Raw genomic sequence first — 16,229 nt, 5'->3', positions numbered from 1 at the left:
ATTTAATTTATTTTTCTCTAATGCTTATTGAAATGCAACTTCATGGACCTTTTTTTTTTTTTTAATTTAAAAAAATTTGTGCCTCAAAGAAATATAATACATTAATCTGACAGATCATTATACCATGAATATTTAATTTATCTTTCTCTAATGCTTATTGAATATTATTGAAAATATTTGTGCCTCAAAGAGATACATTAATCTGACAGATCATTATACCATGAGTCATGCGTTACTTACGGATCTGAACGTTTGCGTTTTACGTCAACGGGTGCTAGATTTTTGCATTTCGTTACGTGCACTTCGAACGTTAGATGTTTATAATCATATTGCAACGCGAATTCGACTTCTCCAGTGACGACCACCGAGCGACAGCACCGTCCCTCACCAGCACCGCTATAAACCGACGCCATCGAATCTGAACGTGCCTGAAAAAAATTATTGTCGAATATACTTATACTTGTGATCCTCAAAAATACGTTTCAATCGAATATCATGGTGCAAACAATATAAATAAATAATTAAAAAATATTAAAAAAAGAGAGACAAAGAGGGACAGACTTGTCAAATATAATACCACATATTGAGATTAAGAAATAATTTTCCAACTTTCTAACTATACTTACTCCAAGACTGGACAAGGATGCCCGAGTGGCAAGGTGTCCAGAATGCAATCCAGAATCCATGTCATCCACGTCGATCACCGTGTGACTAGAGCCTGCTCGTGATCCTGCGCCGATGATCGGAGTGCTGCACGCTTCTGACAAGCTGCTTCCATCGTCTACAAAAGTGAAAAAAGTGCATGAGCCATGGCACACGATCAATCATTCATTAAAAGAATCAATTTCATTAATTCGATTTTTATTTTTATTTCATTAGTAAATTATCCATTTAAACTAAAACTTAAAACATTAATTCAATTTATTTTTTTAATTTTACTTTTTTTTAAATTATATTATCAAAATTTATTAATTTTATAAATATAAATTTATTTTCAAATATAATTAAAAATTCAGATTTATTTTTTTTATATTCAAAAATAAATATAAATTTATTCATTATTATTATTATTATTATTATATTAATTTCATCATTAATTTTAATAACAAAAATTTCTTATAATGAAAATCTTATATTGAAAACGCGTTCGAAGAAATCTACTCAAATAATAAATATATAATCGTCTCAAACTATTCTTTATCATATCGTCCAATTGATATCAAGCATTTCTCAAGCAAATTTCATTTTTAACTTGTTCCATCCTCGGACGAATCGTTCCAGCTCCTCTGCCCCCGCGCCCGACACTTGGGAAACAGCTCCTCCTCCTCCTCCTCCTTCTCCAAGGACACACTCCTCGCGTCCACCACACACTTCGAAAATATTTCCGCCCTTGGCTCGCTCTCCTTCTTCCCGTTCCTTCTCCTCTCCGTTTTGGAGAGCACCACGCGTTTCACCCCGAGCGAGGGAACGGAGGAGGGACTCGAAAGGAGGAACGCTCCACCATCCCCGTTCGACGATTCTTTCGATCCTCCGCAGTTGTAATTGTGATTCCCTCCCTCCTCCTCCCTGGGGAACGAGTCGTCGACGGGTGTGATCGCGATCTCGTTCCTTGTCAACGGGTCTTCCTCCGAGTACTCCCCTCCTCCCCTCATCTCCATCCTCTCAATCTTCGGCCCGCGAAAATCCTTCTCGACCCTCGCCACCTTCTCGTCCACCGCTTCCTCCTCCTCCTCCTCCTCGTTGGCTCTCGGGTAACAGGGCAGGGAGAAGCAATCTAAGAACGGATTGGGATTGACGCGTTGCGCCAATTTTCTCAGCGTCCACCTCCCATTTGACGCGTTGAACGCTGTGTAACCGCCGCTCTTCATTTTCAGTAACGAGTTCCCCCTTTGGGGAGAACGTTTCAAGATTTATTTTTGATTTAATTTTGATTCCCTTGAAAATTGAAGAGCGTGGAAATTTGCTCGGTTCGAGCAATCTTTAGAATTAAAATGATATTATTGGATTGATTTAACAAGTTCAAAGAAGATTCTTATTTCGGGAAATATTGGAATGAAGTAAAATTGTTAAACACGAAAATTGTGGAAAGGAAAGCAGAATTGCACTCTTAACACTTGTCCTGAGAATTGAACACTTGTGAAACGCTTATCCAGTCGTTTAAGCTTCGTTAAATTTTGTAAAGATATTATTTCATGAAAATTTTCTTCAGATTTCCAGATTCCTTGTGAATTATAACTTGAATTTAATTCGAATCGTTTTAGGAATTTTTTAAAATTTAAACTTATCCTCGTGTTCTGAACAGAAGCGAAACGTTCACGATACTGACGAGTTCGTTTCGTAGCCGTTTCTGATAATGTAGCGAAGGGGGGACGATAAAACTGATTTTTGCTTCCTGACTTCCGGCTTGAATGCGCAGGAACTTTCACGTTCAAGGTTTCATTGCGATAAGGGGCAACAATTGAATCGTGTCTCAAATTTTCCAATCGAATCGACACATCTGCTTCCAATTCTATTCCATTTCTGTATTGTCAAATATTTACTTAAATATTCAATAATAAATATTATCTTTGCGAGCTATGGGAAAGTATTATATGTTATCTTTGTCAAGGATTTAATGGAATCACGTTGGATCAATTATTAACGAATACAATCAAATTGTATTAATTTTTGAAACTGGTTTTCATAAAAATTATTTTATATTATATATTTATTATATTATTATAAATTTGATAAAAATTTGATAAAAATTTAATCAGAGGTGTAATTACGAATACATAATTATTTTCACGATGGTGCTACTTCAATTACTTCATTATTTCAATTACTGTTGGTTAGCCTTGGTTGGTGTTTTTTTTTAAAATTAAAATACAAGTTAATAAAATTATATTTATTCAGCAAATAAACACGTGTAATCATTCATAGATTTATTGTATTATCGTGCTGTGGTGATTTAAGTGCAATTTCTACGAGCAATTGTGGAATTGGAGAAATGTGTGTCAAGGTGAATGCTTGTAGTGAAAAAAAAAAAAAAAAAAAACCTTTCGTAACTCGTGCATTTTAAGAATTTTAGTATCGAAGTATTATTTTTTAGAGCAATGCACGTGATAATTAATTATAATATATTAATCATGTCATTACGTACAAGTTTCTCTATAATTCGAAAAATTTCTCTCTCTTTTTTTTTTTTTTTTTTTCTTAATCCTTCCATGAATTTTAATTATCGATTCCTCACGTTAATGAAGCTTGAGGTTATTATGTTCCCGCGTTCTTGTCACACTTTCTTTACTTTGGCGGCTAACAATTTGAATTAATTGCAACAAAGTATTTCGCTTAGTTGAAATTGCGTTTATCAAATCTCATCGCAAGAAACGAGAATCGTGCTCGAATTAATATGAATAACATTGTTGTGCTATTTTATTATACATTGTGTTTTAACATAGAAGAGAGGTATGATCTTTCTAAAAAATTTCTACCAAGTTAAATAAAATTTATTAGTTTTAATAAATACAGGCGCGATCGTTCAATTTTAATTACAAAATTTCTTAATGATTTCAGAATTTTCAATTGTGTATAAGTGAATATACTCATATAATGTAATTTAATTAAAAATTAAAATTTTTTTCTGCAATCTTAATCTTTTTTTTTTTTTAAATCAAATTAATAAATAAATAACGATTAATAATTCGATAATTTAAATTGATTAATAAATTGGTTAACAATTAATCGACTTGAATTGAATTATATATATATATATATCGATAATTTTTTTACTTAACTTTTATTATTAAGATTAAACTGAATGAAATTTTAAATAATCCGCCAAAAACACGTGACTTCCGTTCAACGCCATCTGTCATAATATTTTCCGAAAAATTGTTTTATAACAGTCTGTCGCTAAAATTCATCCATTGCCTTGTGAATTAATATGATTAATAAGCAAAGTTGTGTGAAAATATCGCGAATCGATTAAAAAAAGGGAATAAAATATTCTTCGTATATATGAACAAACGTTATTATGTCATATTTATCGGACTACTCTATCGAAGCGTAACTCTTGAATTGGGCAGAAGATAATAATCGCGAAAAGAATGTATTTTTCCCAAGTGAAAATATTTCACAAAAAGAAACGTAACATTATGTTGAAAAATTTATTACAGTTTAATTAAAATTTATTAATCGAATTAATCCTTGTATAATCTAATTAATTTTTGATATATTTAACGTAATCAATACGCATTAAATATCAAATCACAGTAGTGATTACAATTTATAATTTTCATTCAATCAATGAAATGTCACAAATTTTGATTTTAATTAATTCAGCTTTGTTTCATAGAAAAGAAACATAATTATTAATTACAAGTTATATCAAAAATTATAAAAAAAAAAGAAACAATGATTAATTTTAAAATTTTTAAAATTATTCTACGAGATTGAAATAAAATTAGATTATAATAATAGATATTTTAAGAGAATTAATGTTTGGAATAATTATTGAAATTGAAAGAATCGTTTCAACGTTGTACTCTTCTATGAATAATTATGAGAGGCAGTGAAGTTGAACAATTCTTTTCTTTTTTTTTTTTTTTTTACTTTTTTTTTTGCAAGTAACAGTACTTTTCACCGAATAGAAACATCGAAATCTCACAGAGGAAGAATATTTATGGAATTCGAAGATTGAATTGATTTTCACAATAGTTGCAATTAAATTAAAAGTTGTTAAATTAAAAATCGTAAATTTGTTTATATGTGATAGAATGATTTAAGTATTCTGAATGTTTATCGTGGTTGAAATATTGTTACTATCGAATACCACCGAGTTGAAAGTTGTTAACATTGAATATCAGGACGTGAATATCGAATACCCAAGATTCAGGGATTGTTGATATCGAATGTTACCTGAATTCCATTTGGAATTGTAAATTAATATATATATATATCACATTTTAATATTTAATATATATATGATATTAATTATTAAATTCATTTGCATATTAATGTAAATTGTCAAAACTAATTAGGTCTCTTACGTAAATTTAATAACAGAGCATGTGGGAAATTGTATGTTCGTGCATTATTCGAATAGCATTGAAAAAATGCAAAAAAACAATGATTAATCAGAAAATCTACAACATCATAACAATTTTACGTTTAATTTAAAAAAAAAAAATGGAATGAAATGGAATCTACAACATCATAACAATTTTACGTTTAATTTAAAAAAAAATGGAATGACATGATTTAACTATTAAATTAATAAATTTTGAAATATATTAATTACAATTACCCTAAAAAGTCCAGTAAATTTCAATTTCAATATTTTCTTTTCAAAACAAATTTAATTTCACTCTAATTTCGTAAGAATAATTGTAATTTACAAATCGTACATTTATAAAATAAAAATCGATCTACAAATTTTCCGATAATTATATTATCTCTTCTTAAAATTTAGATATTAAAATTACAACACTTGTAAAATTTATCATGTCAATTCGTGTCAAAAATTTTTTTCAATCAATTTGTTTGTTCTGTTACACTATATAAAAAAATCTTTCGTAAAAATCAATCAACGAAAAGTAGTGCAATGTAATTTAAATGTAGCGTGGAATAGAAAAGGTCTGATTGTCGTGTGCACATTAGAATCATCGGAGAAAAAAGCGGTGGAAAAATTAGAATGTTCGAGCTCGTCAAGTCGAGTACCGTTTTCTCGATCACGCAAAAAGGTGACACGCATTTCAAAATGTCGGTACCGGTATACCAGCTGTGTCTATCGACTTTCCAACTAACATCATTAAAAAACACGATGTCTAGTTCTGTATTCTGTATGGTGATAAATTATGACCTAACCTGCTTATTGATCGTTGCCACTTTTCATTTTCATCATTATGTAATTAAAAGGGCAGTATCATTTATAATATTTGAATTTTTGTTGCTGGAAAATATCATATTTTACATATCTATTTTTTTTTTTTCATGTTTCCAATACATGATTGAGTTATTTTAGAATGAGGATTTTAGAATATTTATAGTATCGTATAATACGAAGGTATTATACAAATTTTCTTTGGTTTTTTAATTTGTATATATTTAATGAAAAATATTGTTTAAATATTGGATTAATTTAATAATAAAAATATAGATTAGAAACTATGGTACTTATTTTAATATTCATATTGTTCACATGTAGAGTATCGTATAATACGAAAATGTTACGAAGATTTTTTTTCTTTAGTTTTATAATATACGTTTAATATAAAATATTTTATTATTAATAAATTATTTTTAACGCTAAAATTATAGATTAATCTAGTAGATTAAAAATTAAATTCTAAAACAAAGTTTTTAAATAAAGTATTTAATCAACGACAAAACACGAGAAACATTAACTTCTTTCGCAGGAAATATATAGAAAATTGACCAGCGGAAACACGTGCGTCTGAATTTCCTGCAACAAAAACCTCGACTAATGTATAGAGTTAACATGTAAAAAAGATATCTCTCGAGAATGATTTAAAATAAAAATATTTGTGTACAATGCACTAAACCGTGAAACGTGTACGGAATTATAGAAAAATGGCAGAGTAATGCTCCTTGAGACCTATCTTATCGTTTGGTAACGTAGAGTCATTCTAAAGTGTCTTAGATTAAAACTAATTTGTGTAATTTTGCAAATATTTTAAATTATAAACTTTAAATTATATAACTTTAAGACTTTTAGTGCTTTTTAATGTATGTGCTTTTTAAGTGCACCTTAGTTTCACTTTAAAAATGAATTCTAGATCAAAAAGATCAAAAACTTGTTTTTCGAGTTATCATTAATGTATTTTTTCTTATTTTATTATTATTAATTATTAACATAATTTATTTCGAATTATTAACAGAAAATTATTCTACATTTAAAAATAAAGAAAAAATGTAGAATACAATTTTTTTATTTAAATCTTCGTCTTTTAGAAAATTGAAGTTGAATATATAAGGCGAAGACTCATTATTAGTTAATGCATTCTTCAAGAACATTCAGATTGGATTTCCTCGAAAACTATTCTTTCAAATCAAAAAATTTCATTCTATATTTTTTACCTCTTTTCGCAAGTACAATAATCTTTTGTCAATTATGTATTCTTATAATAATTGGCAAACTTTTAAACTCGATCCTTTAACAAATCAATATATAATATTATAATAAAATATTTCTATTCTGTCTTCAGATATTATACAGATATTATAGTTAATCTCTAAAAAAAATTATACCCTCCATTTTCTTTTTTTTACGTATTATCGTAAAAATCTAGTTTCTTTTTTTTATTTATACACAATCTTTCGTAAAATATACAGTGATACTTTTGTGACAAACTGTATCTACGTTTTCAGCTCGCAGTATCCAATCGTGGATAGTTCATCGGAACTTTTCGCTATGCCAAGCGTGCTCGGCATAATTCCGCGCGTTCCAGCAACGCACCGTGTGTTTCACGCGCGTACGTTCTCCGTTTACGAGTTAGCGCGCGCGCATGCGCCTGTGCACCGTATGAAAAACTCGTGGAATATTCGTATGTAAGTGAGTAACATTGCGACCGGTTTGCTCGGTATTGAATTCGAACGCGTGTCGCAATTCTCGCGAGCTATTGCCATTTTACGGAAGAGTAACTGATGATAAATATAATTCAACTATATCTTTTTCATTCAATTCGTAAGAGTACGAAGAGAGAAAAATTGGGAAAAATTTTTGCTGTATTTGGATATAATGAATGATTTTTATGAGTGCGAATGACAACAGAAGAATAAGAATATGGAAGAAGAATAAATTAAAAATATAAAATATAATCTTTTTAAGGAAAAAACACTTCAAATATATATGTTCTAACTTATGAATAATTCAATAAAATATAAAATTCTAATCTTGTATTTACAAAAAATGTATGTTATTTATAATTCTATTATAATGACAAAAAAAATAGCAAAATTATTTTTTAATGAATAAAAATTGCTACAATTGCTAATAAATTATCGTTAATTTTTTCTTTTTTTATCATATGTCTTGAGCCAAAATCAATACAAAAATTAGTATATAAAATTCTCGATTAATGCTTATTTTTTTTTCTCTTAAAAAATCATCAAATGTTTAATCATATTGTTCATCAATAAAAATTGCTCGCGATATTTTTGTTAATTAAAAAAGAGCTTCAAACGCATTTTTTCATTTCCATCTTATTCTTTCTCGAATAAATTTTCAAACAATTTTATACAATGATCTGATAAACATAAAATGTCCTGCAACTCTGGTGTACAAAGTGAAATTGTATTGTTCGCCACCATCTTGCCGACAAATTAGTAGAGCAGAAGAATATGCCAGGAAGTGATGTTACAGAAACTTAATTTCTATTTAACCGTTGTGTTTAATTGCCTTACAGTGAAACTGATCACATTTAAGCGTGCAGAGGAACGTCTTTACTAATGTATTCCTAGGTTCTTTTCTGACTAGCACAATTTTATAATTATATGCGATGTAACTATATTGTTAATTTTAAGCGAATAATTACAAGGATGAGAAGATAGTTTTAAAGGCATAGAAAGATATGTCAGTTTTCAAGATAGTTTAAAAAACGAAAAAAAGAAATTAAACATTTATAATGGAGATATTCATGAAAACAGGTAAATGTCAAAGATTAGATAATGGAAAGGTGAGTGAACTTACAGGAATAAGTTCTCTTTTGGCGTGTGAATAAACTTTTTGTGCAAATGATAATGATTTTAAGAAAGTGTGACAAATTAAGTGAAAATAAGTGACTGGAAAATATGAAATATATGTTGATATGAAATTAAAAAAATTATTATCTATGTTTCTATGTATACTTATAAGTAAAATTTCTGTTGAAAATTTAAATAAATAATATAAAAAATTGAATAAATAATCAATAATAAAAGGTACAACAAATGAACAGTATTAAAGTAAAGAAATTTATATTTGGATGAAGATGTAGGATAGATTTGAAAGTAATTGAAAAAGAAATGGAAAATGAATTAATTTTCCAGTAGAATTTAATTAGACTTAAAAAGCTAAACAATGAAAAATTAATCCATTCATTCTAGTTTTTAACACAGATTTCAATTTAACATATATTTTTATTGTTACTTATAAAATCAATACTAATAATAAATTTATAACTAAATTATATCTTACAAAAGATCTAATTTCAATCTTAATAGAAATCTCATCAAAATTTCACTGACTCATTAAAATTAAATTTGACATTATTCTTCTCTCCAGAATACTAGAAATGAAAAAAAGTGAATCAATCGTAAATTGCTGAAGTAAGAAATTGAAATTCTCATCTTCCATTTTCTGAACGACTTATTTAAAACTTATTATTCAGGTCGGCAAAATTTATTCCTTTTATACTGAATCTTTTAACCGTAAAACTTTAAATACCTAATACCGTTCAATACACGCTTCATTAAATTTTATGTGAATCACAATGATGGATCGTAAAATTTTTTGAATTAGTTCCATATTTTCTATTATTTCTATATAATTCCTCAATTTATAGTTTAAAAATAAAAATGTAATATCTTTCTTTATTTAACTATTGAACTAAAATATATAAATATTTTTTATTCTCATACAAATTCAAAATAAGATCAGTTGTAATATATATGTACAGAATTAGAATATTTGAAATTTAATTTGTAATAGTCAATGTTATAAAAGATAAATAAATTAATTTCAAAAATCAAAAAAGATAATGGTCTATTAAGGATTATATCAAAGTTTAAAATGTGTTTAGATAAATAGTCAGAGAATGGTCAGAGAAATAATTTATAGCATTGTATTTGAAATCTAATTTTAGATCCAATTTTTTCTATCTGTGCTCAAACGAGCACCCAAGTTAGAACACTGTGCTTTATTTGGCAACACTAATGCTTTATTTAAAATACGTGTAGTAACTAATTTATCCTCTAACCGTGGTTCTCAATTCTTTCATATGAGAGTATAAAAATTTTGATGGACTAATCCATCCATTATTGAAATGACAATTCCCTTTTGAATTAATAATCAAACATTTGATGATTAGAATATACTACATCACTTTCAACCCATGCTAAATTTCCCTACTCAAATGTTATGTACGAAGTAAAATTTTATTGTTTTGAAAATAAATATTTGTAATTTATTCGAAAAGCAAAATCTGTAAATTGCAATTGATCCTACGAACTGTTAACAATTTTAATTTTCTAATTTGAAACGGAATATGATGTAACGAATTGCAAACACGTTTCTGATAAGATACGAATATTATCGTTACTTTCCTTATTTTTCCAACGAAAATGCAATGGTTACTGGCGACTGAAAGGTGATCGTTTCCACAAGTACACCGGTTGAAATAATTTATATAGCTTTAAAGTTACACGAGAGGCTACGAGAATGGTTGGAACGAAGGATCGTTGGTTTCGAGAAAGTGTATTGTCTTGTTTGCTTCAGAAAATAAAGTGTCTTGCAACAGCTCCTCATGTAAAAAGCAAAGATTAATTTTCACTCTTCCATATCTAGTATAAAAAGAAATGTAAAAAGGAACTCGTTTTGCTATCCTTCTAAAACTTTGATTTTTGTTGAATTGTTTCTTTCAATAAAAATTTCCTTGTTGTGCAACTTTTTATATAAATTGATATAATATGTCATTGTAAATTATATTGTTTTTAATTAAATTACTTTTCAACAAATTCTTTTGGTAAGAAATTCCTAATAGATCTAGAATATAGTTCTTAGTACTGATAGAACTTTTATATATTTGTTAATTATTATATATTACTATATTTTTTAATTCAATTTTTTTCATTAAAACATATTTCTTATATACATCTTATCATAAAACTATATCACTTATTATGATGATAAAATTTAAAATATTTACCTTCATTCTAATTAAACAGTTCTTTAATTTATTGTTCCTATTAATTTCCCTCTTTAATTAATTTCTCTTATCTTTCTCTGTAATCGGTAATTAATTAAAGAGTTTCGAATCACAGTGGTCTTCTCGGTTATTGATCCATACGAGCCACGAATGCAACTGGGGAGTGGCAGTGAAAATAATATCATCGGTCTGTAGAGTGAAGGATCTCTCTTCTTCCTTTTCATCCCTCATAAAAATCAACCCTTTCGGGATGCCATGTTTTAAAGAGGAAACGATCCGTTCAATGCACGAACGACTGTCCAAAAATAAAGTTGATTCAAATCATAATTCTCCTTTTCATTCCTTTTCATATAATTGAATTTAAAATCTTATATATATCAATCAATTAATCAAAATATTTTATCGTTCTTCTTATGGTAGAAAAAATAATACCAAAGTATTGATTTTATAAGAATTTTTAAAAAATAAAAAACAATTTTTTAATATTTTCTACTTAGAAGTAGGATAAGATATTTAACACTCCCTTTGGAAATGAATTATTTTCTTTTTGATATTTGAATTCAGTCAATTGAAATTTGCATTAAATAATAAAACAAAGGAGATAGAATAAAGGAATAAAGGAGATACAATAGTTCTGTCTCTATTACCATCGTTTTGCTTTTTAAAATCAATTCTCTATAAAATGTTTCATAAATGTGTATTAAATATCTTTTATAATATCAACTTACAAAAATTCGAAGTCGATCAATTAATCCATTATACTTTTAAGGATTTCTAACGACAAAATCATTCTGCGATCACTTAGTTACTTCAAACGTGGCTATAGAAACAATTTCTATGGTACGTGACACGAATCTGGAGCAAATTTCACGAGTTTGCCATAGAAATGGGCCCACGAATCACTGATTCGCGTGATTCGAGCCGAATTGAAAGCAAGGGAAATGGAGTTTGCAGTTCTACGCTATTTCTTTCCATTCAAGCTTAAACTGAGTTATATATACTAAATGTTATATATATCATAAAATTTTTTTTACTTATCGTTTCATTGGAATGCAAACGCGCATATGCAGTGAAATGTCTATCATAATGTTGTGATAGTTTGATGGATGTAGATCTGGAATTGGAAGCATTGCTTTTATTAGGTTAGGTTAGGAAAGTTTGTGACAAAAGATAAGAGGAAAATTTAAATATATATATTTAAAATTGTTACCTATATTAAATTATTATTATATATGTTCTGTTTCTTTTGGAGAATTTTGATTCGAGTTTCGAAAAATTTAATTAATTTTTTAATGATTTAGAATAACTTTAAGTAACATTTAAAAGTTAAAGTTATGAGTTATGAGGTTTAAATATAATAAAAATTTTAAATATTATAAAAATTAGTTATAAAAAAATTAAATCTTAAAGGTTACAATTGTTATAAAATTAATCTTTAAAGGTTAAGTATACAATATATTATTTATCACGTATTTAAAATTAAAAATTTCTTTATAATATATTATATAATTATATATCATAAATATTAAAATTGAAATAATAATATCACTGATAAATCAATACTTTATTAAATGAAATAAAAAAGAATATTTTCAGAAAAATGTATTATAAATCAACAATAAATACTTGGAAAAATCGACTATAAAAATCGATTTTGTTAATCAACTGCAAACAATCGCTATAAAGATTCGTAGATACTATCGAAAATTAAAAATCGATTCTTTCTCGTGTGAGATTAATTTGATCAAAATTAAAATTCGTCAAATAATATAAAATAAAATAAAAAAGAATATTAAATTAACAAAATGATCAGAAAAATTGATCATATATAATTACTAAAAAAATTCATTGATACTATCAAAAATCGAAAATCGATTATTTTTCTCGCGAGAGTAACTTTCGTAAAATTCGATCTATGACACTCGATTTCAAGAGTCATGGCTATAAGTAGAACGCTATTTGTAAATGGATGACGTTTTAAACTATTTACTGGAGTGTAACAGGTGTAACTGTTTCGAGATTTCCCTTCTTTTTCCGCTTTTCTTCTTCCTCTCATTCCGACCTATGGTGCGACAATCGATCGGTATAACGTTGTGTCTCGCGTATGCGTACTGTCAGATTTCTCTCTGACTGTCGCCTTTTTCTTTTAAATATTGATACGATTAATTTTTTTCCAACTTTCTAGTCGTCTTGTTTAGTGATATTAACGTGTTGTATTGTTGGATTTGACTTCAAACTATAAAAATTTAGTAAACATTGAAAAAAATGTGTTAAATATTCATTTTGATAAGTTAAAATGAATACTTTTGTTTATTTTATTTTATTTATAGCAAGTGACTCATGCAATTTGCATATCTCAAATAAGTTTTAAATTATGAAATGTTTAATGAAAAATTGATAAATATAAAAGTTGCGTAGTTTTAAATTTCTGATATATTTTGAGGTTAACTTTATTTCTTTCAATGAAATCGTATATTTTTTTCATTGTGCACGAAAAAATAAAAAAGAATATTATTATTTTAAGTAAAAAAATATTAATGTTGATCTATATTGATCCTATATTGATCTTAATTTATAACAATAATAATAAAAATATTTTTACGATGATTATTTCATTTTTAATTCAATAAAAATTGATAATGATTTTGTTTTGAATATATATAGAAATAGTGGTTGCAGAAAATTCTTCAGGATCGAGAAGTTTCGTAACTTTATTTCAGTTTACGTTTCGCAATTAATCGTGTTGATCAAACGTGGAAACGAAAATGAGAGATTGTTGATTAATCAGCGAAATCGCGAGTGATTGAGTAACTGAAAGAGTATCAACACGAATCATATAATGTAATTCTTTTCTGGATGCAAATTGTAAAAATAAAATTATTTCATAATTTACTTGTAAAGATTTTTATGAAACTTTTATGAAATTAACTTTTATTTTATATCATAATCTTTTCAAAATGCATTCACTTATATTTATTTCTATTAAATTTAAAACAAATTTAAGAAATTTAATAAAAAAATTTTAAGAATAAATTTATATCATTATAAAATTTTTTTTAATTATTTTATTTAATTATTTTATTTAATTATCTAGGAGAATTTTGAATCACAAACCATCATATCTTCATTTATAGCATGCTTATCAACCTATCTTTCATCCATGAATACTACGTAAATAGATTTTCACTTTAAATGCAGATCAATCTTAATTAACTCGTCTCGGTAAGATATAACATGTTTTTCCATCAGAGTATGTTTAAATACAAATTAACATCGACTTTATAGAGCACGGATTCACATTACTTTTCCTGTTTGCAGATTTTCTTAATTACTCAGATATATGATTGCATATTCATTAAGGAATTTTCTAATGATCTGTACGTTTTTTATAATTCTTTTAATCATCATGCTCATAGAAAGATATAATAATAGATATATAAAAGAATAAATACAAATATATATTTTGAATATTAATGCACATATAATTTAAAAGAAATATACATACAACAAAGAAAACTTGGAAGAAGACTTACCAGGCGTGAGAGACATAGTCTGCTGCCTTCTCGACCTCGAATTGTCCCGTTTTCCATTGGAAGACTGAGATCCCGAGACCTGGAGTCCCGGAGCACTGACCGCACGTTTTGGTCCTCCCAATACACCAGGAACATTGCTGTTCCTCGCGAATCCTGGAGGACGGTATCTGGCTGATTTCACACCAGAATGTTGAGGCAAAAAATGATAGACACTGTGCGCTTTGTGCATTGTCGTTGATGGCGTGGTTGACGTCGTCGTTAAACCGGAAGGTGCGGTGGATGCTGGTAAACGTGGTAAAGAATTGGTAGCAGCAGTGATGGCAGATTGCATTCCGCGTGGAAGAGTCGTTGCTCGAGATTCACCACTGTACTCGAGCTCGTCTTCGGTGTCCTCGTCACCTGTAGACGTATCTGTTAATATATTGGTTTGCATTTTTATTTGATTGATTTGTTTGGTGGTAGATAATTAAAGAATAACAGAGATTTTATATTTTGATCTCTGGATTCAATCGATTTAGATTTTCTTAAATTTTGAGTTCTAGATATATTTTATTTTGTATTTTAATTTTAGTAGACCAAAATTTATTCATAAATTTTATAAAATTTAACAATTTGACTAATATTTTACATTTTAATTTTAGATTCTGATGATCCAAAAAATATTCTTTTGAGTTTTCAATAAAATTTGGAATTCTAAGTATAAATATATTCTATAGAATCTAATGATTTCAAGGTATTCAATCATAAATTTTCTGAAATTTATTATATTTAAGTATTCTATTCTGTACTCGAAACTCTAATCTTAAAAAAGAGAATTTAAATCCTTCATGGAACTAATTAAAATATTTAGAATTAAGATATTAAACAATTTACAAATACTATTCAGTATTAAAAAAATTTAACAATAAAAACAATTCTTACTCTTATAAATCACATTATGTTCTTAAAGATATATTCTTTTTATGCAGATAAATCTTCATGTGATATCATACATTCCAATCCTCATTTATATTCTCAGAATTATTTTCACTCGCAATCAATACTCTAAACATTCACTCAGTTCAATTATTCTTTATCCATGCTGCATCCACATCATTCATTACGATATACAATTCAAATCACATTTACAATTTTATTTTTTATAATAGACTGATATTATATACAAAAAAGATATTTAAAAAGTTAAAATGTAAACAAAAAAACTAGAATCAAAAAGAAAATGTTGAAAATGGAAATAAAACAGAATTAATAATATATATGGTTAAAAATGATTTAATCTTCGAATAGATTACTTCAAAATAATAGATAGAATCAGAAAAGAAATTATTTCTATTATGTCATTAGCATAATTGCATATTTCTTAACTCTTCAAAAGAAATCTATATATATATATATATAGAAATTTTATGTTTATTTTAAAGTATTATATAAGAATTTAAAAATGCAATTTACGATTATGAAACAATTTATTATACTCCTCTATTCATCATCAAAAGTATACTATATTATGTCACACTTGTGTAATGTTGTTTGTCTTCATTTGAAATGTTAAGAATCATAAGAGTATCACAAATGTATTCTAAAGTTCAAGTTGATATATACTTTTCACATTGAATAGAGTTCTGTTTACCAAACCATTTTTAATTTTTTAATTTGTTTTTTAATTTGTATTTGTACTTCAAAAATATTTACATTTCTAAACTAATTTTCCAATTAAATTTTAATTTGTTTTAAATCATTTCATTCTTTCATAACAAAAAACATTTTAATATCTTGCTCAATTATTTCA

General features: G+C 27.1%; 1 protein-coding gene across 9 annotated transcripts in view; it reads right to left on the bottom strand.

The window, feature by feature from the left end:
* Positions 1–16,229, bottom strand: part of LOC122710662 — a 57,437-nt gene that overhangs the window by 5,782 nt on the left and 35,426 nt on the right. For 7 of the 9 annotated variants that reach the window (XM_043928644.1, XM_043928641.1, XM_043928646.1 and 4 more), the window contains 3 exons: positions 14,441–14,851; positions 627–781; positions 241–428 (listed from right to left, as the gene is read on the bottom strand). In XM_043928644.1, the coding sequence (XP_043784579.1) occupies positions 241–428; positions 627–781; positions 14,441–14,851 (754 nt within the window). Of the gene's footprint in view, positions 1–240; positions 429–626; positions 782–10,928; positions 11,203–14,440; positions 14,852–16,229 lie in introns of those variants that run through there. The other 2 variants (XM_043928642.1, XM_043928649.1) reach the window with 2 other exon arrangements.

The sequence above is a fragment of the Apis laboriosa genome, unplaced genomic scaffold (genome assembly GCF_014066325.1).
Source record: "Apis laboriosa isolate Shangri-la unplaced genomic scaffold, ASM1406632v1 scaffold14_cov150, whole genome shotgun sequence".
Lineage (NCBI taxonomy): Eukaryota > Metazoa > Arthropoda > Insecta > Hymenoptera > Apidae > Apis > Apis laboriosa.
This window is presented reverse-complemented; position numbering and strand designations above follow the sequence as displayed.